The sequence below is a fragment of the Haliotis rufescens genome, unplaced genomic scaffold, assembly GCF_023055435.1.
Source record: "Haliotis rufescens isolate VD_foot unplaced genomic scaffold, xgHalRufe1.0.p SCAF_6, whole genome shotgun sequence".
Classification (NCBI taxonomy): Eukaryota; Metazoa; Mollusca; class Gastropoda; order Lepetellida; family Haliotidae; genus Haliotis; species Haliotis rufescens.
In genome coordinates this window covers 8,709,580-8,734,118 of record NW_025964334.1, presented here as the reverse complement: position 1 = coordinate 8,734,118, position 24,539 = coordinate 8,709,580, and the positions used below count along the sequence as shown (strand labels likewise).

At 48.1% G+C, this 24,539-nt stretch overlaps 1 protein-coding gene across 1 annotated transcript in view; it reads left to right on the top strand.

The window, feature by feature from the left end:
- LOC124144008 overlaps window positions 1-24,539 on the top strand; it is a 61,388-nt gene that overhangs the window by 28,635 nt on the left and 8,214 nt on the right. Inside the window, exons 20-21 of the mRNA XM_048385918.1 lie at window positions 518-721; window positions 2,063-2,326. Of these exons, the coding sequence (XP_048241875.1) occupies window positions 518-721; window positions 2,063-2,326 (468 nt within the window). The remainder of the gene's footprint in view (window positions 1-517; window positions 722-2,062; window positions 2,327-24,539) is intronic.

Here is a 24,539-nt window from a genome sequence, read left to right as displayed (position 1 = left end):
GGCGTAAAACAGTACTCACTTAGCCTATTGTGTATTAGCATTACTCAACTTGTCTTGATGTCTCGATGTCTCGATATAGGCCACTATATGTGTATATGTTCTCTAGTGTAACATAGCAACTGGAAGTGACACACTCAGTTCCATCAGAAAGCAAAGCCAGACTTGAAGCCAGAGCTTAGTGCTCCTTTAAAGGGGGACTCTGCTGGCTAAATGGCAGTCCAAGCAAGTTTGACTCAAGGCATTTTAACACAAATTTCTTTGGTTGCTACCTTAAATTTAATCAATGTAACAGTTAATTATTTCAGCATTTTCACTTTGTAAATGTCCACGATTAACGGCAACAATTACAGTTTCTCAACTTATTTTGGAATCGGGTGTACATTGTCCCTATAATTTTGGTTCGGGTTTCCTCGCTATTTTGTCAGGTCTTCAAATACGCCCAACAAAGCCGTTGTATTAATAGAAGAATGATCAGACTGTTTTTGTTTTGAGTTGGTGTTTCGTCTGATATTTTCAGAGTGTGAGCGGTTAGTTGCACCAGACCATGGCTCCCTTAAGTGTGAAGACTCCGCAGGTCTGCAGAGGTGTCACGTGACGTGTAAGAAAGGATACGCTTTCGAAACCAAACCACGTGACTCATATGAATGTGGTGACGTCACAGGTCATGAGTGGAACTTCCGGTCTGATGGCCCCTACAACACGTCTCTTCCAAGATGTCTGAGTGAGTGGTACCTACCGACAAACTGACCAATATCCAAAGACTGGCCCTCTATATCAGTATCTTCCCATTGGTTACATGTGTTATACACCATGTCCAATACGCACACAAATTGGGAATGGACGCATATTTTTTACATTGCGAGTTGTGGGCAAAAACGTATGGCTGTTTGAATCAAATATAACGAATCAAAATTATAGATTAAGAAATATAGTTGACATTACTGTTCTGGAAAGAGATAAACTCAAAAGTCGATTTTCTTCAATCTCAACTGCCGGGCAAAAGAAAGTATTCACATGAAAACTGGATTTGACCAAAATACAAACGTTACAAACGTTTTGAAACAGTCACAAAACGTAAGGTCCAAAACCCAACTATGATACACGTATCAAATACATGTATTTCTTGTTTGTTATATTTAGCCACTATCAAGCATGGGTGTATTCTTTCTTTTTGCCCGGCAGTTTAACATAGAAATCCCTATTTACAATAGGTTATTGGCTCCTGAGCAGGTGCAGTGATATGATATAAGTTCTGTGTTTGGAAGAGTAAAGTTTTTTCGCCGCTTTAAGCAATATTCCAGCAATATCACGGCGGGTGACACCAGAAATGGACTTCACACATTGTACCCATGTGGGTAATCGAACCCGGGTCTTCAGCGTGACGAGCCAACGCTTTAACCACTAGGCTACCCAACCGCCCCGGCAATCAAAAGAAGCGTGGGATCTGCAGCCATCCTGGGACCCCCATGGTCAGGCCTCGGACCACAAAACATATAACTGAGAATTCCCTAGACTCGAACCTAGGTAGACCTACGGCACCCCTGCTTCTATGATCTCGACTCTACTGTAAACTACGGTTGTAACGAATTCAAATGGCCCACCAATTCTAAATCGTTATAACCGTAGTTCGTTATAAGCATATATACAGCAAATTGACCGGACCCCCACAGTTCGTTTTATCCGTCCGTTCGTTATAAGGGTGGTGGTTATAAACGTAGTTTTGCTGTATTTGTAATCAGAAGTGCGCTGTATAACCCGTGGCAATAATCCTTACAACCAGGCGTAATCGGTAACCAGGTGGGGGCGGTTTGGTAGCCTAGTGGTTAAAGCGTTCCTGTCACGCCGAAGACCCGGGTTCGATTCCCGACATGGGCACAATGTGTGAAGCCCATTTCTGGTGTCCCCCGCCATGATTTTGCTGGAAAATTGCTAAAGGCGGCGTAAAACCATACTCACTCACTCACTTACTCACTCACTCACTCACTGTAACCAGGTGCTGTTATCCTTTTTTGCCACGCGTAATCTGCGTGACGTAAGCATGTAAACCGATCTTTTCTAACAGAGGTGGACGCTCCAAAAGAGATGCAGATCACCTTCAACGCTGGGTATGGTGATCTCTACTGTGATGCCAACGTCGATGACGTCATTTCCGCCGTGAACGGCGCTGCTAAACGAGAGGCCGAGAACCTGCCTTGTGCCAGATTGGGCCTTTGTTTAGTCAAGGCTACGGACGTCCAGAACTGCGCCAGGGGCGGGAGACAGAAGCGAGATGCAGCCAAACCTACTGTGGCGTTTACCATCACAGTGGCCAACTCTCCTGGATCAAGTAAGATTTGTTTTGTTTGTTGTTTAACGTCGCACTCAGCAATATTCCAGCTGTATGACGGCGGCCTGTAAACAATCAAGACTGGACCAGAAAATCCAATGAATAACATCATGAGCATCGATCCACGCAATTGTGATACGATGACATGCATCAATCAAGTCAGCGAGCCTAACCACCCGCTTCCGTTAGTCGACTCTTTTCGATTTTTACGGCAAGCATGGGTTGTTGAAGACCCATTCTACCTCGGGTCTACCTCTTAACGAGCCGGATCATGTAAGATGTTAGATGTTGTCAGTTCGAGCACAACTGGTCGAAGGCCACTACAGTTTTTAGCATTGCTCGTATAGCCATCAGATTGGTCAGGCGCCGCCTTGTTTTAATCCATCAGACACCATCATTGTGTTCGATGAGACGTCACTTGCTTGTCATGTCACTAGTGACCCTGTTCGCACGACGTGTTATCATACTTATATTTTTACAATGTGGGTCACAATCTAGATCCAGTGTCACACACAAATCTTTTACCGGTATAAACTCGAGATATCGAAATGAAAAAGTGGTGACATGTGCCGATAGCAGCATGTACGAGAATTTAAGAGCTGACATTTAGTGTAAACTCCCAAAATTTAGTCTCACGGTGTACATCTCACCTGTTACACCCCGTTCACCACGCTGTGACAAATGAAACTCACAGTACACCTTAGCGTCATCAGTACACCTGAGCGTCATCAGTCCATCTGCGCGTCTTCAGTACACCTGCGCGTCTTCAGTACACTTAATCGTCATCAGTACACCTGAGCGTCATCAGTACACCTTAACGTCATCAGTACACCTGCGCGTCATCAGTACACCTGAGCGTCATCAGTACACCTGAGCGTTTTCAGTACACCTGAGCGTCATCAGTACACCTGAGCGTCATCAGTACACCTGCGCGTCTTCAGTACACCTGTCCGTCATCAGTACACCTGCGCGTCATCAGTACACCTGAGCGTCATCAGTACACCTGCGCGTCTTCAGTACACCTGAACGTCATCAGTACGCCTGAACGTCATCAGTATTCGTTCTTGATGATGATGTTCGAGATTTTAAGAGCGCTTCCGGTCGACACAAGGTCTTCGCTCTTTTATACCAGTTATGGACTGATTTGGAATGACAATATCAAGAAAAAGAGGTTGATATAAAACATTTTCAGAGTGAAACATCTTAAAATAATTTACCACTGGTTTATCTGTGCCAGATCCTCGGGGATTACGTGTCAAAATAGACCCCCATCAGTCTGTGCTTGTAGTCAGAAACGTCGACATCGATCGGGTGGTCTGCCTCGGTGACTTGGTGGATTGAGTGTGACCCAGCCCGACAGCACATTAGCTCGTAAAATCAATTATGTAATGTGAAAACGCTGGGCAGGGAGTTCAACAACAAAGAGACTGCACTACAAAAAACAACGTGTACAAGGCACGATCACTGTATTGCCTAATCCCACACTCGTGTATTGGATTGTAGAAAAAGTGAGCGAGTTTGGTTGAACACGGCTTTGAACAGTATTTCCGATCTGTTATATCACGGCATGTCAGCTTGATGTGGGAGTAAGGCCGTACATTGGACATCTACCACTTTGGTGAAACCCACGAGCACGGGTAATGGTGCTGACAAACCAAGTAACATAAACTTGGATTCGAACACACAGTCATATGATACTGGCACGCAAACTGACTCAGCGAAAAGTGGCGTCTGAGACCAACCGAATGCGTTGTTAACTATTTGTCTTAATTACTCTCAAACAGTTCATGGATGGGTAGGTGGTTCATGTTCGAATAAAAAAATATTTAAATTAACCTAAAACAATTCCCAGTTTCATATATAATGAAACTCGTCTAAACCGGACTTGTGTGATCCAACGACAGGTCGGTTTAAAAATTGAGGTCCAGATTGAGGAGATTATAGGAGGAGAAACTGACGTAGAAATAAAGGTAATGGTGACCAGAGTCTGGTTTTGTCAGATTCCACTGTAGCTGGGATCCTGACAGGGGAACATCTTCACGAGGCAAGGGAGTTAAGTGACTCTTAAAGACCCATTCGTGACCAACTCGTGTTATTCCGGGACGGAAGGGTACGGAAAGGGGCGAGTGGTGACGAATGTAAAAGACCACTTTCCACGGGACTTTTACACTCAGTTAAATCCCTTGCCTTGGGAGGATGACAGTACAATTAACTCCTCGATGAATCCTTGGTCTCCTTGAGGGACAGTGTCTTGACACGTGCTTTCTGTTTCCGACACAGTTTTGCTCTTGCATTATCTTGATATTATCAATATACACTCTCAACGCACACTCACGTATGAATAAACTGGAGAAGGTGTGGTATATATAATAGGTGACTGATCATAGAGCTATCTTATTATCAATTTTTATCATCATCATCATCATCATCATAACCATGTCCAGTGTGCAATCAGGTGTAATTCTCAACCTCCTGGGGAGTACATAAACAAAGCTGCGGTATGATGCGCTAGATGGTTAACATTCACCATCCTCCACCATTACCGTCTCATCCTCCCGGGTACCCGTTCACTGCCGGGTGAACAGAAGTATTTTTTCAAACAAAGTCCCATGCACAAGGTGACACCACTTTTAACTGGATCAGCTAAACATCTTTGTCATGCAAGTTGCACTGAACTCAATATTAGCCGGCTTTTCAGGACAAATTGTAAGCCCAGTTATGACTAAAATGCACACACGATTCCGACTGTATCATGAGCTTATGCTCATGAATCGCTGTCATCAGGTGTTCGCGAAAAGGTGAGCCATCATGTCCGACTGGTGTCACAAACACATGCATAGGCAAGTCAGTTGTTTACCAAAGAATACGGTACGTACGGTACAAGTCAAAAAAGGGAATTGCATCGGACATCATTTTTGTCACTGGTGCGTGAAATTTCTACCATAAAAACTTTTGAAAGTTTTATTGAGGTCTTGAATGTTGTAACCCTGATTAATGTTTGAGCAAGAGTCGTATGACGTTCATCGAACACTTGATTATGACATATTCGTACTATGAATCTCATCAAAATAAGATCTTAGTTCTCGCTATCGCTAAACAAAGATCTGAGGACATTCCATTACGGGTAACGTCAGAACGACCTTTCATCCGACCAATCAAAGAGTCGCTTACGAAATCATGAAAGTGACAGTCGGAATGTGTTTTCTAATCATGCAACCTCGAAAACGTTAACACGGGGTATTCCGAACGACAGTTACGGCCCGTACGACAGATTCCGTCAAAATGATCGTCTATCTCTCTCTTCCGTGGGATAAACATTTGAACGGAGGAGGCGTTTCACAATACGTCGGAAGCACTGCCATACAATCTCAACCATATATTAGACATTCCGGGATGTTCGATTGTTCTGTTTTTAAAGTTTTAATCGAGAACTGTGTCAACATATTTTTCAAGCGAAGTCTAAAATGGCAGCCAGGTTGCAACGAGTGCCAGGTTGCAAGCTCGAGAAAGCTGCTTTCTAATTGGCTGATGTCGACTCGGTCTGACGTGACCCGTAATGGGATGTCCTCTGATCTTTGTGTAGCGGAAGCGAGAACTTAGATCTGATTTTAATGAGATCGGGTTGAGTATTGAGTAAACCGGTTTCACGTGGTTGCAATGCATATATAACCCTGCTCATTGTGACATTATATCTGAATGTGGAGTGACACAATCTCCCCAATGACAACGATGATTGAAACCCGAGTATACATAGCTTGTTGTTGTGGTATTAAACATTCACCATGCGCCATTTCAAAACAAACACTGCACGGGCGTATTTTATAACATTTATTTGTATGATGATCAATGACATAACTGCAAGACACGGACATATACATGTAGTGGAGACATTTCTAAAAGTGTGTCAATATCCGTACCACAACTCTTCAATTTGAAAGAACCTTGTGTCCACGGACGAACACTTTAGCGTCTATTAAGTGTATGTGTTCTGTTCCTTCCACTGCTAAAACTCTAAATGATCAGATGCTATCACGTGTACAAGCCATGAAAGAATGATTAAGTATGGCCTTATGCCTTGGAAAAGGCTCATAGATGGTATCAGGTACCCAAGCTGATGTTGTACCCAATGTTACACACACTGACAATGTCCGCACACAACTCTTAGATCATTAACCAGGAAATATGTACACACTGGCAATGTCCGCACACAACTCTTAGATCATTAACCAGGAAATATGTACACACTGACAATGTCCGCACACAACTCTTAGATCATTAACCAGGAAATATGTACACACTGGCAATGTCCGCACACAACTCTTAGATCATTAACCAGGAAAAAACACGCTAAAGATATATTATTTTCATGCTTTCAAACAATACAAACATGACAGACATTTGATAACGTATACATATACTGACAGACCTTGCACTTCGAACTGATTATATTTCTCTCATAAAAAACATAAATTGTTTTTTAACATACACGATTATAATTATTTGTGATAGATTTTAAACAACATTTTGATTTTTTTAAATATAATTATTAAAAACAATTGTACTTTTTAAATGATTATAAACAACATTTAGTTATTTTTTACATAATTATTAACATTTTGTACTATTTTTTATATGATCATAAACAACATTTTGTACTTTTTATATATGATTATAAACAACATTTTGTACTATCAAATATGATTATAAACAACATTTTTTTTTTTTATATGATTATAAACAACATTTTGTACTTTTTTTATATGATTATAAACAACATTTTGTTCTTTTTATATATGATTATAAACAACATTTTGTATTTTTATATATGATTATAAACAACATTTTGTACTTTTTATATATGATTATAAACAACATTTCCTGAACAAACAAAAACGCTAACATTACTTTTTGGGTTAATATATATTTGACGTTTTTAGTTATTTTTGAAAATAATCTTTTTATTTTTAAATTTCAAGTAACAAGTTTTAATTTTTCCTTGATTTTCAACAACATATACTTTTGTTTTGGACATATGAAGTTTACACATTCTCAATTTAATACATAGGAAAATATCACAAACAACATTCAAATTCAACATGATATAAAATGGTGAGATTCGTTTTAGGTGTAAATTGATAAAGTTATCACACAATACACACGGCAGTTCGCTGAAGATGTAGTATTTCACTGGTATCCCTTGAAACACGAGAGGAGGCATTCCTTGAAAACACGAGAGGCAATATTCCTTGAAAACACGAGAGGAAGCATTCCTTGAAAACACGAGAAGCAGTATTCCTTGAAAACACGAGAGGAGGCATTCCTTGAAAACACGAGGAGGCATTCCTTGAACAACTTCATTCTTCAGATACCCACAAATCAGATGGTCACAACCATAAACAATAAGACTGCTCAGGTCCATGCCTTGAAACTCAAGGCTCAAATACAGGTAGAAACTCTCTTTATTAAGTTAACAGCTGGAAAGGAAAGCATATTATTAACAACTTTAATATTTTTGACAAAGTATTGCATTGAAGCTCACTATTCTTTTCCTGCATAAACTTTAGCTTATACCAGTCCGCATACTCAACAATGGTATATATAGAGGGACGTAACTCTTAACCTACTTCCGGTCTAGTTGCTATGATTTCTTTTGCCACAGTTTAACATGAATACCCCACTCAGACATAGTATACTGACTCCGAGCCGACCAGTCCTTGTTTTAGCCCCTTAATGCCAAGCGCCAGACAGGGTAACAACAAATACCATCTTTGAACGTCTTTTGGTATGAAAGTAAATAAATGTTTACTAGAATAGTACGATGGCTGTGCCCTGTGTATTTCCCAATACATTAACAGTTCGTGAACCCCCCACGGCGTCTAACGACGAAATTGCAAGTGCATTGACAGATACACCTCAAAAGGCACGGGGATAGCTCATGCTTCTACAACGTGGACATACATTACCTGGATGCTCACTGTGTGCCTTTCAGCAGTGAGGCGATTGCGGCCTTCATAGCGAGTGCGACAGCAGTCTCCACGACTAGAATAGGGACAGAAAAGGAAGAGCTACAAACAGTGTATAGGCATAGCTACGAGGGTGTCCATGGTATATGTGTGCAGGTTTTGGAGGAACGGTGGACAGGTGTGGTAGGGAATGTTGCCAGATGTTGCGAGAGAATGGACAGGTGTGACAGGTAAGGATGCCAGTTATAGGAGATAGGGTGGACAGGTGTGGCAGGTAAGGATGCCAGTGGTAGGATTGATAGGTGTGGCAGGTTAGGATGCCATCGGTAGGAGGTAGGGTGGACAGGTGTGGCAGTTTAGAATGCCAGGTGTAGGAGGTAGGGTGGACAGATGTGGCAGGTAAGGATGCCAGCGGTTAGGAGGTAGGGTGGACAGATGTGACAGGTTAGGGTGCCAGCGGTTAGGAGGTAGGGTGGACAGATGTGGCAGGTAAGGATGCCAGCGGTTAGGAGGTAGGGTGGACAGATGTGACAGGTAAGGATGCCAGTTGTAGGAGGTAGGGTGGACAGGTGTGGCAGGTAAGGATGCCAGTGGTAGGATGCCATCGGTAGGAGGTAGGTTGGACAGGTGAGGCAGTTTAGGATGCCAGCGGTAGGATTGATAGGTGTGGCAGGTAAGGATGCCATCGGTAGGAGGTAGGTTGGACAGGTGTGGCAGGTAAGGATGCCAGTGGTAGGATTGACAGGTGTGGCAGGTAAGGATGCCATCGGTAGGAGGTAGGTTGGACAGGTGTGGCAGGTAAGAATGCCAGGTGTAGGAGGTAGGTTGGACAGGTGTGGCAGATAAGGATGCCAGCGGTAGGAGGTAGGGTGGACAGATGTGGCAGGTTAGGATGCCAGCGGTAGGAGGTAGGGTGGACAGGTGTGGCAGATAAGGATGCCAGCGGTAGGAGGTAGGGTGGACAGGTAAGGCAGGTAAGAATGCCAGCGGTAGGAGGTAGGGTGGACAGGTGTGGCAGGTTAGGATGCCAGCGGTAGGAGGTAGAGTAAACAGATGTGGCAGGTAAGGATGCCAGCGGTAGGATAGACAGGTGTGGCAGGTTAGGATGCCAGCGGTAGGAGGTAGGATAGACAGGTGTGGCAGGTAAGGATGCCAGTTGTAGGAGATAGGGTAGACAGGTGTGGCAGGTAAGGATGCCAGTGGTAGGATTGATAGGTGTGGCAGGTAAGGATGCCAGCGATAGGAGGTTGGGTAGAGAGTTCGCAGGTTGGGATGCCAGCGGTAGGAGGCAGGGTGGACAGATATGGTAGGCTAGGGTGCCAGCGTAGAAGGTAGGGTGGAAAGGTGTGGCAGGTTAAGATGTCAGCGGTAGGAGGTAGGGTGGACGGATATGGTAGGTTAGGGTGCCAGCGGTAGGAGGTAGGGTGGACAGATGTGGCAGGTTACGGTGCCAGCGGTAGGAGGTAGGGTGGACAGGTGTGGCAGGTTAGGATGCCAGCGGTAGGAGGTAGGGTGGACAGATGTGGCAGGTTACGGTGCCAGCGGTAGGAGGTAGGGTGGACAGATGTGGCAGGTTAGGATGCCAGCGGTAGGAGGTAGGGTGGACAGGTGTGGCAGGTTAGGATGCCAGCGGTAGGAGGTAGGGTGGACAGGTGTGGCAGGTTAGGATGCCAGCGGTAGGAGGTAGGGTGGACAGGTGTGGCAGGTTAGGGTGCCATCGGTAGAAAGTAGGGTGGACAGGTGTGGCAGGTAAGGATGCCAGCGGTAGGAGGTAGGGTGGACAGGTGTGGCAGGTAAGTATGCCAGCGGTAGGAGGTAGGGTGGATAGTTGTGGCAGGTAAGGATGCCAGCGATAGGAGTTAGGGTGGACAGGTGTGGCAGGTAAGTATGCCAGTGGTAAGAGGTAGGGTGGACAGGTGTGGCAGGTAAGGATGCCAGCGGTAGGATAGACAGATGTGGCAGGTTAGGATGCCAGTGGTAGGATAGACAGGTGTGGCAGTTTATAATGCCAGGTGTTTGAGGTAGGGTGGACATGTGTGGCAGGTAAGGATGCCAGCGGTAGGAGATAGGGTTCACAGGTGTGGCAGGTAAGGATGCCAGTGGTAGGATTGATAGGTGTGGCAGGTAAGGATGCCAGCGGTAGGAGGTAGGGTAGACAGGTGTGGCAGGTAAGGATTTCAGCGGTAGCAGGTAGATTGGACAGATGTGGCAGGTTAGGATGCCAGCGGTATGAGGTAGGGTTGACAGGTGTGGCAGGTTAGGCTGCCAGGTGTAGGAGGTAGGTAGGACAGATGTGGCAGGTTAGGGTGCCAGTGGTAGGAGGTAGGTGGACAGGTGTGGCAGGTTAGGATGCCAGCGGTAGGAGGTAGGGTGGACAGGTGTGGCAGGTTAGGATGCCAGCGGTAGGAGGTAGGGTGGACAGGTGTGGCAGGTTAGGATCCCAGCGGTAGGAGGTAAGTTGGACAGATGTGGCAGGTTATTGTGCCAGTGGTAGGATAGACAGGTTTGGCAGGTTAGGATGCCAGCGGTAGGAGGTAGGATTGATAGGTGTGGCAGGTAAGGATGCCAGCGATAGGAGGTTGGGTAGAGAGTTGGCAGGTTGGGATGCCAGCGGTAGGAGGTAGGGTGGACAGATATGGTAGGTTAGGGTGCCAGCGGTAGGAGGTAGGGTGGAAAGGTGTGGCAGGTTAAGATGCCAGCGGTAGGAGGTAGGGTGGACAGGTGTGGCAGGTTAAGATGCCAGCGGTAGGAGGTAGGGTGGAAAGGTGTGGCAGGTTAAGATGCCAGCGGTAGGAGGTAGGGTGGACAGGTGTGGCAGGTAAGTATGCCAGCGGTAGGAGGTAGGGTGGATAGGTGTGGCAGGTAAGGATGCCAGCGATAGGAGTTAGGTAGGACAGGTGTGGCAGGTTAGGATGCCAGCGGTAGGAGGTAGGGTGGACAGGTGTGGCAGGTAAGTATGCCAGCGGTAGGAGGTAGGGTGGATAGGTGTGGCAGGTAAGGATGCCAGCGATAGGAGTTAGGTAGGACAGGTGTGGCAGGTAAGTATGCCAGTGGTAAGAGGTAGGGTGGACAGGTGTGGCAGGTAAGGATGCCAGCGGTAGGATAGAAAGATGTGGCAGGTTAGGATGCCAGTGGTAGAATAGACAGGTGTGGCAGTTTATAATGCCAGGTGTTTGAGGTAGGGTGGACATGTGTGGCAGGTAAGGATGCCAGCGGTAGGAGATAGGGTTCACAGGTGTGGCAGGTAAGGATGCCAGTGGTAGGATTGATAGGTGTGGCAGGTAAGGATGCCAGCGGTAGGAGGTAGGGTAGACAGGTGTGGCAGGTAAAGATTTCAGCGATAGCAGGTAGATTGGACAGATGTGGCAGGTTAGGATGCCAGCGGTATGAGGTAGGGTTGACAGGTGTGGCAGGTTAGGCTGCCAGGTGTAGGAGGTAGGTAGGACAGATGTGGCAGGTTAGGGTGCCAGCGGTAGGAGGTAGGGTGGACAGGTGTGGCAGGTTAGGATGCCAGCGGTAGGAGGTAGGGTGGACAGATGTGGCAGGTTAGGCTGCCAGGTGTAGGAGGTAGGGTGGACAGGTGTGGCAGGTTAGGGTGCCAGGTGTAGGAGGTAGGTAGGACAGATGTGGCAGGTTAGGGTGCCAGCGGTAGGAGGTAGGGTGGACAGGTGTGGCAGGTTAGGATGCCAGCGGTAGGAGGTAGGGTGGACAGGTGTGGCAGGTTAGGATGCCAGCGGTAGGAGGTAGGGTGGACAGGTGTGGCAGGTTAGGATCCCAGCGGTAGGAGGTAAGTTGGACAGATGTGGCAGGTTATTGTGCCAGTGGTAGGATAGACAGGTTTGGCAGGTTAGGATGCCAGCGGTAGGAGGTAGGGTGGACAGGTGTGGCAGGTTAGGGTGCCAGCGGTAGGAGGTAGGGTGGACAGGTGTGGCAGGTTAGTGTGCCAGTGGTAGGATAGACAGGTTTGGCAGGTTAAGATGCCAGCGGTAGGAGGTAAGTTGGACAGATGTGGCAAGTTAAGATGCCAGCGGTAGGAGGTAGGGTGGACAGGTATGGCAGATAAGGATGCCAGCGGTACGAGGTAGGTTGGACAGGTGTGGCAGGTTAGGATGCCAGCGGTAGGAGGTAGGGTGGACAGGTGTGGCAGGTTAGGATGCCAGCGGTAGGAGGTAAGTTGGACAGATGTGGCAAGTTAAGATGCCAGCGGTAGGAGGTAGGGTGGACAGGTATGGCAGATAAGGATGCCAGCGGTAGGAGGTAGGGTGGACAGATATGGCAGATAAGGATGCCAGCGGTAGGAGGTAGGGTGGACAGGTGTGGCAGGTTAGGGTGCCAGCGGTAGGAGGTAGGTTGGACAGGTGTGGCAGGTTAGGATGCCAGCGGTAGGAGGTAGGGTGGACAGGTGTGGTAGGTTAGGGTGCCAGCGGTAGGAGGTAGGGTGGACAGGTGTGGCAGGTTAGTGTGCCAGTGGTAGGATAGACAGGTTTGGCAGGTTAGGATGCCAGCGGTAGGAGGTAAGTTGGACAGATGTGGCAAGTTAAGATGCCAGCGGTAGGAGGTAGGGTGGACAGGTGTGGCAGGTTAGGGTGCCAGCGGTAGGAGGTAGGGTGGACAGGTGTGGCAGGTTAGGATGCCAGCGGTAGGAGGTAGGGTGGACAGGTGTGGCAGGTTAGGATGCCAGCGGTAGGAGGTAAGTTGGACAGATGTGGCAAGTTAAGATGCCAGCGGTAGGAGGTAGGGTGGACAGGTATGGCAGATAAGGATGCCAGCGGTAGGAGGTAGGGTGGACAGATATGGCAGATAAGGATGCCAGCGGTAGGAGGTAGGGTGGACAGGTGTGGCAGGTTAAGATGCCAGCGGTAGGAGGTAGGGTGGACAGGTGTGGCAGGTTAGGATGCCAGCGGTAGGAGGTAGGGTGGACAGGTGTGGCAGGTTACGGTGCCAGCGGTAGGAGGTAGGGTGGACAGGTGTGGCAGGTTAGGATGCCAGCGGTAGGAGGTAGGGTGGACAGGTGTGGCAGGTAAGTATGCCAGCGGTAGGAGGTAGGGTGGATAGGTGTGGCAGGTAAGGATGCCAGCGATAGGATAGACAGATGTGGCAGGTTAGGATGCCAGTGGTAGGATAGACAGGTGTGGCAGTTTATAATGCCAGGTGTTTGAGGTAGGGTGGACATGTGTGGCAGGTAAGGATGCCAGCGGTAGGAGATAGGGTTCACAGGTGTGGCAGGTAAGGATGCCAGTGGTAGGATTGATAGGTGTGGCAGGTAAGGATGCCAGCGGTAGGAGGTAGGGTAGACAGGTGTGGCAGGTAAGGATTTCAGCGATAGCAGGTAGATTGGACAGATGTGGCAGGTTAGGATGCCAGCGGTATGAGGTAGGGTTGACAGGTGTGGCAGGTTAGGATGCCAGCGGTAGGAGGTAGGTAGGACAGATGTGGCAGGTTAGCATGCCAGCGGTAGGAGGTAGGGTGGACAGGTGTGGCAGGTTAGGATGCCAGCGGTAGGAGGTAGGGTGGACAGATGTGGCAGGTTAGTGTGCCAGGTGTAGGAGGTAGGGTGGACAGGTGTGGCAGGTTAGGGTGCCAGCGGTAGGAGGTAGGGTGGACAGGTGTGGCAGGTTAGGATGCCAGCGGTAGGAGGTAGGGTGGACAGATGTGGCAGGTTAGTGTGCCAGGTGTAGGAGGTAGGTAGGACAGATGTGGCAGGTTAGGGTGCCAGCGGTAGGAGGTAGGGTGGACAGGTGTGGCAGGTTAGGATGCCAGCGGTATGAGGTAGGGTTGACAGGTGTGGCAGGTTAGGCTGCCAGGTGTAGGAGGTAGGTAGGACAGATGTGGCAGGTTAGGGTGCCAGCGGTAGGAGGTAGGGTGGACAGGTGTGGCAGGTTAGGATGCCAGCGGTAGGAGGTAGGGTGGACAGGTGTGGCAGGTTAGGATGCCAGCGGTAGGAGGTAGGGTGGACAGGTGTGGCAGGTTAGGATCCCAGCGGTAGGAGGTAAGTTGGACAGATGTGGCAGGTTATTGTGCCAGTGGTAGGATAGACAGGTTTGGCAGGTTAGGATGCCAGCGGTAGGAGGTAGGGTGGACAGGTGTGGCAGGTTAGGGTGCCAGCGGTAGGAGGTAGGGTGGACAGGTGTGGCAGGTTAGTGTGCCAGTGGTAGGATAGACAGGTTTGGCAGGTTAGGATGCCAGCGGTAGGAGGTAGGGTGGACAGGTGTGGCAGGTTAGTGTGCCAGTGGTAGGATAGACAGGTTTGGCAGGTTAGGATGCCAGCGGTAGGAGGTAAGTTGGACAGATGTGGCAAGTTAAGATGCCAGCGGTAGGAGGTAGGGTGGACAGGTATGGCAGATAAGGATGCCAGCGGTAGGAGGTAGGGTGGACAGATATGGCAGATAAGGATGCCAGCGGTAGGAGGTAGGGTGGACAGGTGTGGCAGGTTAGGGTGCCAGCGGTAGGAGGTAGGTTGGACAGGTGTGGCAGGTTAGGATGCCAGCGGTAGGAGGTAGGGTGGACAGGTGTGGCAGGTTAGGGTGCCAGCGGTAGGAGGTAGGGTGGACAGGTGTGGCAGGTTAGTGTGCCAGTGGTAGGATAGACAGGTTTGGCAGGTTAGGATGCCAGCGGTAGGAGGTAAGTTGGACAGATGTGGCAAGTTAAGATGCCAGCGGTAGGAGGTAGGGTGGACAGGTGTGGCAGGTTAGGGTGCCAGCGGTAGGAGGTAGGGTGGACAGGTGTGGCAGGTTAGGATGCCAGCGGTAGGAGGTAAGTTGGACAGATGTGGCAGGTTAGGATGCCAGCGGTAGGAGGTAGGGTGGACAGGTGTGGCAGGTTAGGATGCCAGCGGTAGGAGGTAAGTTGGACAGATGTGGCAAGTTAAGATGCCAGCGGTAGGAGGTAGGGTGGACAGGTATGGCAGATAAGGATGCCAGCGGTAGGAGGTAGGGTGGACAGATATGGCAGATAAGGATTCCAGCGGTAGGAGGTAGGATGGACAGGTGTGGCAGGTTAGGGTGCCAGCGGTAGGAGGTAGGTTGGACAGGTGTGGCAGGTTAGGATGCCAGCGGTAGGAGGTAGGGTGGACAGGTGTGGCAGGTTAGGATGCCAGCGGTAGGAGGTAAGTTGGACAGATGTGGCAAGTTAAGATGCCAGCGGTAGGAGGTAGGGTGGACAGGTATGGCAGATAAGGATGCCAGCGGTAGGAGGTAGGGTGGACAGGTATGGCAGATAAGGATGCCAGCGGTAGGAGGTAGGGTGGACAGGTGTGGCAGGTTAGGGTGCCAGCGGTAGGAGGTAGGTTGGACAGGTGTGGCAGGTTAGGGTGCCAGCGGTAGGGTGGACAGGTGTGGCAGGTTAGGATGCCAGCGGTAGGAGGTAAGTTGGACAGATGTGGCAGGTTAGGATGCCAGCGGTAGGAGGTAGGGTGGACAGGTGTGGCAGGTTAGGGTGCCAGCGGTAGGGTGGACAGGTGTGGCAGGTTAGGATGCCAGCGGTAGGAGGTAAGTTGGACAGATGTGGCAGGTTAGGATGCCAGCGGTAGGAGGTAGGGTGGACAGGTGTGGCAGGTTAGGATGCCAGCGGTAGGAGGTAAGTTGGACAGATGTGGCAAGTTAAGATGCCAGCGGTAGGAGGTAGGGTGGACAGGTATGGCAGATAAGGATGCCAGCGGTAGGAGGTAGGGTGGACAGATATGGCAGATAAGGATTCCAGCGGTAGGAGGTAGGATGGACAGGTGTGGCAGGTTAGGGTGCCAGCGGTAGGAGGTAGGTTGGACAGGTGTGGCAGGTTAGGATGCCAGCGGTAGGAGGTAGGGTGGACAGGTGTGGCAGGTTAGGATGCCAGCGGTAGGAGGTAAGTTGGACAGATGTGGCAAGTTAAGATGCCAGCGGTAGGAGGTAGGGTGGACAGGTATGGCAGATAAGGATGCCAGCGGTAGGAGGTAGGGTGGACAGGTATGGCAGATAAGGATGCCAGCGGTAGGAGGTAGGGTGGACAGGTGTGGCAGGTTAGGGTGCCAGCGGTAGGAGGTAGGTTGGACAGGTGTGGCAGGTTAGGATGCCAGCGGTAGGAGGTAGGGTGGACAGGTGTGGCAGGTGAGTATGCCAGCGGTAGGAGGTAGGGTGGATAGGTGTGGCAGGTAAGGATGCCAGCGATAGGAGTTAGGGTGGACAGGTATGGCAGGTAAGTATGCCAGTGGTAAGAGGTAGGGTGGACAGGTGTGGCAGGTAAGGATGCCAGCGGTAGGATAGACAGATGTGGCAGGTTAGGATGCCAGTGGTAGGATAGACAGGTGTGGCAGTTTATAATGCCAGGTGTTTGAGGTAGGGTGGACATGTGTGGCAGGTAAGGATGCCAGCGGTAGGAGATAGGGTGGACAGGTGTGGCAGGTAAGGATGCCAGTGGTAGGATTGATAGGTGTGGCAGGTAAGGATGCCAGCGGTAGGAGGTAGGGTAGACAGGTGTGGCAGGTAAGGATTTCAGCGGTAGCAGGTAGGTTGGACAGATGTGGCAGGTTAGGCTGCCAGGTGTAGGAGGTAGGTAGGACAGATGTGGCAGGTTAGGATGCCAGCGGTAGGAGGTAGGGTGGACAGATGTGGCAGGTAAGGGTGCCAGCGGTAGGAGGTAGGGTGGACAGGTGTGGCAGGTTAGGATGCCAGCGGAAGGAGGTAAGTTGGACAGATGTGGCAGGTTAGTGTGCCAGTGGTAGGATAGACAGGTTTGGCAGGTTAGGATGCCAGCGGTAGGCGGTAAGTTGGACAGATGTGGCAAGTTAAGATGCCAGCGGTAGGAGGTAGGGTGGACAGGTGTGGCAGGTTAGGGTGCCAGCGGTAGGAGGTAGGGTGGACAGGTGTGGCAGGTTAGGATGCCAGCGGTAGGAGGTAAGTTGGACAGATGTGGCAGGTTAGGATGCCAGCGGTAGGAGGTAGGGTGGACAGGTGTGGCAGGTTAGGATGCCAGCGGTAGGAGGTAAGTTGGACAGATGTGGCAAGTTAAGATGCCAGCGGTAGGAGGTAGGGTGGACAGGTATGGCAGATAAGGATGCCAGCGGTAGGAGGTAGGGTGGACAGATATGGCAGATAAGGATGCCAGCGGTAGGAGGTAGGGTGGACAGGTGTGGCAGGTTAGGGTGCCAGCGGTAGGAGGTAGGTTGGACAGGTGTGGCAGGTTAGGATGCCAGCGGTAGGAGGTAGGGTGGACAGGTGTGGCAGGTTAGGATGCCAGCGGTAGGAGGTAAGTTGGACAGATGTGGCAAGTTAAGATGCCAGCGGTAGGAGGTAGGGTGGACAGGTATGGCAGATAAGGATGCCAGCGGTAGGAGGTAGGGTGGACAGGTATGGCAGATAAGGATGCCAGCGGTAGGAGGTAGGGTGGACAGGTGTGGCAGGTTAGGGTGCCAGCGGTAGGAGGTAGGTTGGACAGGTGTGGCAGGTTAGGATGCCAGCGGTAGGAGGTAGGGTGGACAGGTGTGGCAGGTAAGTATGCCAGCGGTAGGAGGTAGGGTGGATAGGTGTGGCAGGTAAGGATGCCAGCGATAGGAGTGAGGGTGGACAGGTATGGCAGGTAAGTATGCCAGTGGTAAGAGGTAGGGTGGACAGGGGTGGCAGGTAAGGATGCCAGCGGTAGGATAGACAGATGTGGCAGGTTAGGATGCCAGTGGTAGGATAGACAGGTGTGGCAGTTTATAATGCCAGGTGTTTGAGGTAGGGTGGACATGTGTGGCAGGTAAGGATGCCAGCGGTGGGAGATAGGGTGGACAGGTGTGGCAGGTAAGGATGCCAGTGGTAGGATTGATAGGTGTGGCAGGTAAGGATGCCAGCGGTAGGAGGTAGGGTAGACAGGTGTGGCAGGTAAGGATTTCAGCGGTAGCAGGTAGGTTGGACAGATGTGGCAGGTTAGGCTGCCAGGTGTAGGAGGTAGGTAGGACAGATGTGGCAGGTTAGGGTGCCAGCGGTAGGAGGTAGGGTGGACAGGTGTGGCAGGTTAGGATGCCAGCGGAAGGAGGTAAGTTGGACAGATGTGGCAGGTTAGTGTGCCAGTGGTAGGATAGACAGGTTTGGCAGGTTAGGATGCCAGCGGTAGGAGGTAGGGTGGACAGGTGTGGCAGGTTAAGGTGCCAGCGGTAGGAGGTAGGGTGGACAGGTGTGGCAGGTAAGGATGCTCAGCGGTAGGAGTTAGGGTGGACAGGTTTGGCAGGTAAGGATGCCAGCGGTAGGAGGTAGGTGGACAGGTGTGGCAGGTTAGGATGCCAGTTGTAGGATAGACAGGTGTGGCAGGTAAGGATGCCAGCGGTAGGAGGTAGGGTGGACAGGTGTGGCAGGTAAGGATGCCAGTGGTAGGAGGTAGGGTGGACAGGTAAGGATGCCAGCGGTAGGATAGACAGGTGTGGCAGGTAAGGATGCCAGCGGTAGGAGGTAGGGTGGACAGGTGTGGCAGGTAAGGATGCCAGGTGTAGGAGGTAGGGTAGACAGGTGTGGCAGGTAAGGATGCCAGTGGTAGGAGGTAGGTTGGACAGGTGTGGCAGGTAAGGATGCCAGCGGTAGGAGGTAGGGTGGACAGGTGTGGCAGGTAAGGATGCCAGTGGTAGGATGTAGGTTGGACAGATGTGGCAGGTAAGGATGCCAGGTGTAGGAGGTAGGGTGGACAGGTGTGGCAGGTAAGGATGCCAGTGGTAGGATGTAGGGTGGACAGGTGTGGCAGGTAAGGATGCCAGGTGTAGGAGGTAGGGTGGACAGGTGTGGCAGGTAAGGATGCCAGTGGTAGGATAGACAGGTGTTGAATGTTAGGATGCCAGCGGTAGGATGTAGGTTGGACAGATGTGGCAGGTAAGGATGCCAGTGGTAGGATTGATAGGTAATGGCAGTTTAGAATGCCAGGTGTAGGAGGTAGGGTGGACAGGTGTGGCAGGTAAGGATGCCAGTGGTAGGATTGATAGGTGTGGCAGGTAAGGATGCCATCGGTAGGAGGTAGGTTGGACAGGTGAGGCAGTTTAGGATGCCAGCGGTAGGAGGTAGGGTGGACAGGTGTGGCAGGTAAGGATGTCAGCGGTAGCAGGTAGGTTGGACATGTGTGGCAGGTTAGGATGCCAGGTGTAGGAGGTAGGTTGGACAGGTATGGCAGGTAAGAATGCCAGCGGTAGGAGGTAGGTTGGACAGGTGTGGCAGGTAAGGATGCCAGTGGTAGGAGGTAGGTTGGACAGGTGTGGCAGGTAAGGATGCCAGCGGTAGGAGGTAGGGTGGACAGGTGTGGCAGGTAAGTATGCCAGCGGTAGGAGGTAGGTTGGACAGGTGGGGCAGGTAAGGATGCCAGTGGTAGGAGGTAGGTTGGACAGGTGTGGCAGGTAAGGATGCCAGTGGTAGGAGGTAGGGTGGACAGGTGTGGCAGGTAAGGATGCCAGTGGTAGGAGGTAGGTTGGACAGGTGAGGCAGTTTAGGATGTCAGCCTTTATGACGTAGGGTTGACAGGTGTGGCAGGTAAGGATGTCAGCGGTAGCAGGTAGGTTGGACAGATGTGGCAGGTTAGGGTGCCAGTGGTAGGATTGATAGGTGTGGCAGGTAAGGAAGCCAGGTGTAGGAGGTAGGTTGGACAGATGTGGCAGGTAAGGATGCCAGCGGTATGAGGTAGGTGGACAGGTGTGGCAGGTAAGGATGCCAGCGGTAGGAGGTAGGGAGGACAGGTGTGGCAGGTAAGGATGCCAGGTGTAGGAGGTAGGGTAGACAGGTGTGGCAGGTAAGGATGTCAGCGGTAGGAGGTAGGTTGGACAGATGTAGCAGGTAAGGATGCTCAGTGGTAGGAGGTAGGGTGGACAGGTGTTTGGAGGTGCGGGGTTGGACCCAGGAGGGACAGGAATAGTCAAACGTAACGAGGAGGTAAGACAGCTGTGATAAGTAGGAATATGTAAAACAAATACGTGCGACACGGCAACAATTAAAGAGTAAGACCGGTGTCCGACTTACGCTCCTTCTCCTCCTCGCCTGCGTAGTCAGAAGCTGCCACAGCTGGAGCAACTCTCCTCAATCTCCATGGGAACAGACAGTTGGCCAGGTTCTTGAAGCAGCGCACGATCTGCACGTGTAGGAACACAAGGGTTTACATCCACACCCACAAACATACTGAGTAAGGAAGTGAAGTTATGGATGTGAACGTCTTTATTATGAGGAACAACGTTTCGGAGTATATGCTTCCTCCTTCAGCAGGTGAATTAATGCTATGAAGCAGGGAACGTGTACCTGTAATTCACCTGGTGAAGGAATAAGTATATACATAAATTCTCTCCCTTAAGTGTATATCTTCTAAATGCCATTCACAGACCTACATACTGAGCCGTGTAGGAAATAAGACAATTATCAGTATTTCCATCAGGTGAGGTGAGGTGAAATGGGGTTTAAGGTCGCGTCCAAGATCATTGCACTTATATTTGGACGTGCATGTACGTGTGTGTGTTTGTGTGGCTGCTTGTACTAGTCCGGACTGATTTCGAATTATAGCGCTAGCCCACTGAGATACCATGCCGCAGTTTAACATGAATACCCCACTAGAATTAGTTTCAGCAACCCATGCTTGTCGTAAGAAGCGACTAACGAGATCTGGTGGTCAGGCTCTCTGAGCATGCATGTCATCGTATCCCAGTTGCGTAGATCAATGCTCACGGTATCAACCATTGGATTGTCTGGTCCAGACACGATTATTTACAAACCGTCGTTATGCAGCTGGAATGTTGCTTGGTGCGGCGTTAAACAAACAAACAAACAAACAATCATAGAGTCAGTTCTTGCAACGGGCATGGTCTACTGGGCATCCATCACATCCCGATAGCATATAAAGACGTGTCTCGAGCTAGGAATATACATATTAGTTTAGATATTAAATATAATCAGTCATGAACGTATTGATCAGTAGTTGAGCATACATTGTTACAGCTGAAAATAAACAATTTATCAGTTATAAATAACATTGATGTTAACGACAGTAGTTTATGACTAAATTGTTTACGTAAGTTTAACGGTCTCCCTTTAAGAGTAACAGACTATACTACTATCAGGCAGTCTGTCACACTACTGTCAAAATGGATACGCTCAATATTCTATTGTTATAATTATTAATTACAATAAGTTATTAACAAGTAGAAACATTCAGTGCAATTATTATAGCTATGTGGACTGAATGTGTTACGCCGGATTCGGTAAGATTCCTACTGAATTCATTGATAGGCATAACTTCGAAGTTGACGGATGAAAAAGTAATTTGTGGATAACAACTTCTTTAATTACTGTAAAGGCGACGTTTTGGTATAGGTCCTTACACCGTTGTCAAGCAAGGGTATTCTGATCTGTACCGAAACGTCGCCTTTACAGAAAATAAAGAAAGTGTTATCCATAAATTGTGTTTCCTATGATTCCCACTATTTCACGGCACTCTGTAAATAATAGAGCCCCATCCTACCAGTGGTTGATAGCATGAGCGCCGATCGACCCGTGAGGATCCGGGGTAGAATAGGTCTTCAGCAATCTTGTTAAAGGCGACTATGCTTGTCGTAAGAGGCGACTAACGGGATCGGGTGGTTAGGCTCGCTGACTTGGTTGATGCATGTCATCGATCCCAATGGAGTGGATCGATGCTCATGATATTAATCACTGGATTGTCTGGTCCAGACGATTATTTACAGACTGCCGTCATATAGCTGGAATAATGCTGAGTGCGGCGTTAAACAACAAGCCAACTAACGATCGACAAATCGGGGCACACTGTGACCATCCGGTCCCCACGAGGTCGACTCTCCCGACAGGCACGAGGTACTGCGCCTAGTAGTCCCACGGGGGAATGGTTCGGTTTAAACAAATCACATCACAACAGAATACGCACACAACAAAATAGCAGACAATCACAAACAGTTTTTATGCGTGTTTATGCTAAAATCCGAAAATAATATATATAATATAATATTATATATATATATCTTTGTTTTTATTTCCTGTCCCCACTATTATTGGTGGGTAGGAAATATAAAGAATCGATTACAAAAGCCTAATTAAAGTAAGCGTTAACGATTAAATGATATATCTCTAACACTGCAAAAAATACCTTAAGGTCAATTTAGATGCAGCTCGCGCATGTTAATGTTTGAAGTTGGCATGCACAAGACAAATGTTTAAGGTTATGTAGACAATGTTCCTTAAATGTCGCCGAAGATGAATCTCACCTTTGTTTGTGTGTTGTAAATGTGATAATTTAATGACAAAAACAAGTTTCCTCTATAATATCACATATGAGCAAAACGACTGTACGAAATCTCTCTATTCATATATAATGCCTATTATTAAGAAATGAATCCTTGTAAAAAATTAAAAAATTAACCGCTTCCACATTGTCATGTGTTCTGTACTATGGGCCTGTGGCCTTACGGTAAAATATGAATAAACTGAAATAGCATTGCAAAGTAGTGATAGTTTCAAGGCTCCTTGTATCTTCATCAGGTAAATAAAATACTGTATATAATAAACAAGAAGTTGAATCCAGTCATATGTGTTGTATATATAGAGTCTGGCCACTCACACAAAGCCTTGTCACAGAAATAAATAAATGTATATTTTACCATAAAGCACTTCAAACAAAACTTACGTCACTGTGACAACAGAACAAACTTTAATAAAATATAATAAATATGGAGCAATGCACACACTTATATTAAAAACAAGGTGTGCTTTGATTCATCACAATGCAGTTCGCATGCTCAGCATATATAGATAAGTTGTAGTTCTAAACTAATGTGTTAGTCTTTCCAAAACTGTTGGCGGGAAATATGACAATTAAACAAAACAATCATCAATAATCCATAACTCTGAACACAATGACATACATTATATAACGACTAATGCAGGTATCAATTAGGACAGATGTGTGGATTAAGGTAGACTACCGTCTGGCCTCGGAAATGAAAATATTTATCGTAATAAACACTTGTTAAATAGATATAATGAAAGGCAACAGAGACTCGCTTCATATTCTGAAACTGTAGTAATCTAGACTTGCTAACTTGTATAGACTTGCATGGGCTGTGTTAGATATATTAGTTTCAGGGTATGCATGACAGACAAGGCTTAACGATTTAACTATAAGGCTAAAAAATAATGGTCTTGGTTCTCAGGCACCGCCCGCATTATTATAAAGTCTGCCGCACGTTTTGTTTTTATTTCCATTTAAAAAAATAAAAATCCTAATACTTAAACACAATGCGATCCAATGTAGCATGTAGTTACTTACTGGTTTGAACTAGCAACAACAACAAAAACACCGCCCGCCCGCACAATATTTTCAAAAGTCATTTCCTGGGAACCAATTCTTTTATATTTTCAAGCCTTATCTTCATCTGCTGAAAAGAATTACAGGATAAGATATGTTGCACAATAACATACAGTTTAATATTTACATGATAAATGAAACTACTGGAGTTCCTTGCGACGAAGAGTCTGGACCTATATATTCATTCCCATTACAGATAATCCTTTAGATATATCTCAGTTGAATCTCCTATCAAGTCTATAGCTATCAACTAAACCTACCCTCTCCTTGCGGCTCAGTTTCGGGGGCGCCGGTGCCTCCTCTGTGGGCGGGACCTCCTCGGGTGTGGGAGTCGGTTCCATAACGTCCTAACAGTGCGGGCCTTAGAAACGTAATGGGCGCCCTCAGGGTCTCTTCTATGACGTCACTGCGCCACACGTCACGTGACGCGTTTTACGCCGGGTTCCTTGAGCCTCTCCGAGTGCAGACTCGTAACACAATGTCAGCAGATTCGCACATGTTTTATCAGACCGAATTTAATTTCCAGATAGCATATTTCTCATTTATGATTTGATATACCCCATGCAACCATTTCTGTAATTTTAAAAAATAGAAAAGTAAAGATGTCTCTTTTTCAAGGATATTTTTTTTAAATAATGTATATCAATCACGTGGTTTGCGGATCCGTCGAAAAGAAATTTAACAAATTTGAAATAGAATTAATAGGTTAAGTGTATTAATTCTCTTCCCACGAAATTCAATGGAGAACCCAAACAACTTTGTTTTTTCATGCGACCGAAAATATTTATATCTACATGACTTCACTTTTAACTTATCAATTTTTAAGAGAAAAAAAATCGATCACTGACTCTATGTGGACTAAAATTAAAACGGTGATGAAGAAATGCTTATCGTATTATAATGAATTCAAGTTAATAATTTTATTGGACATAACTGTATTAAAAATAGTTCATTCGGTATAAATG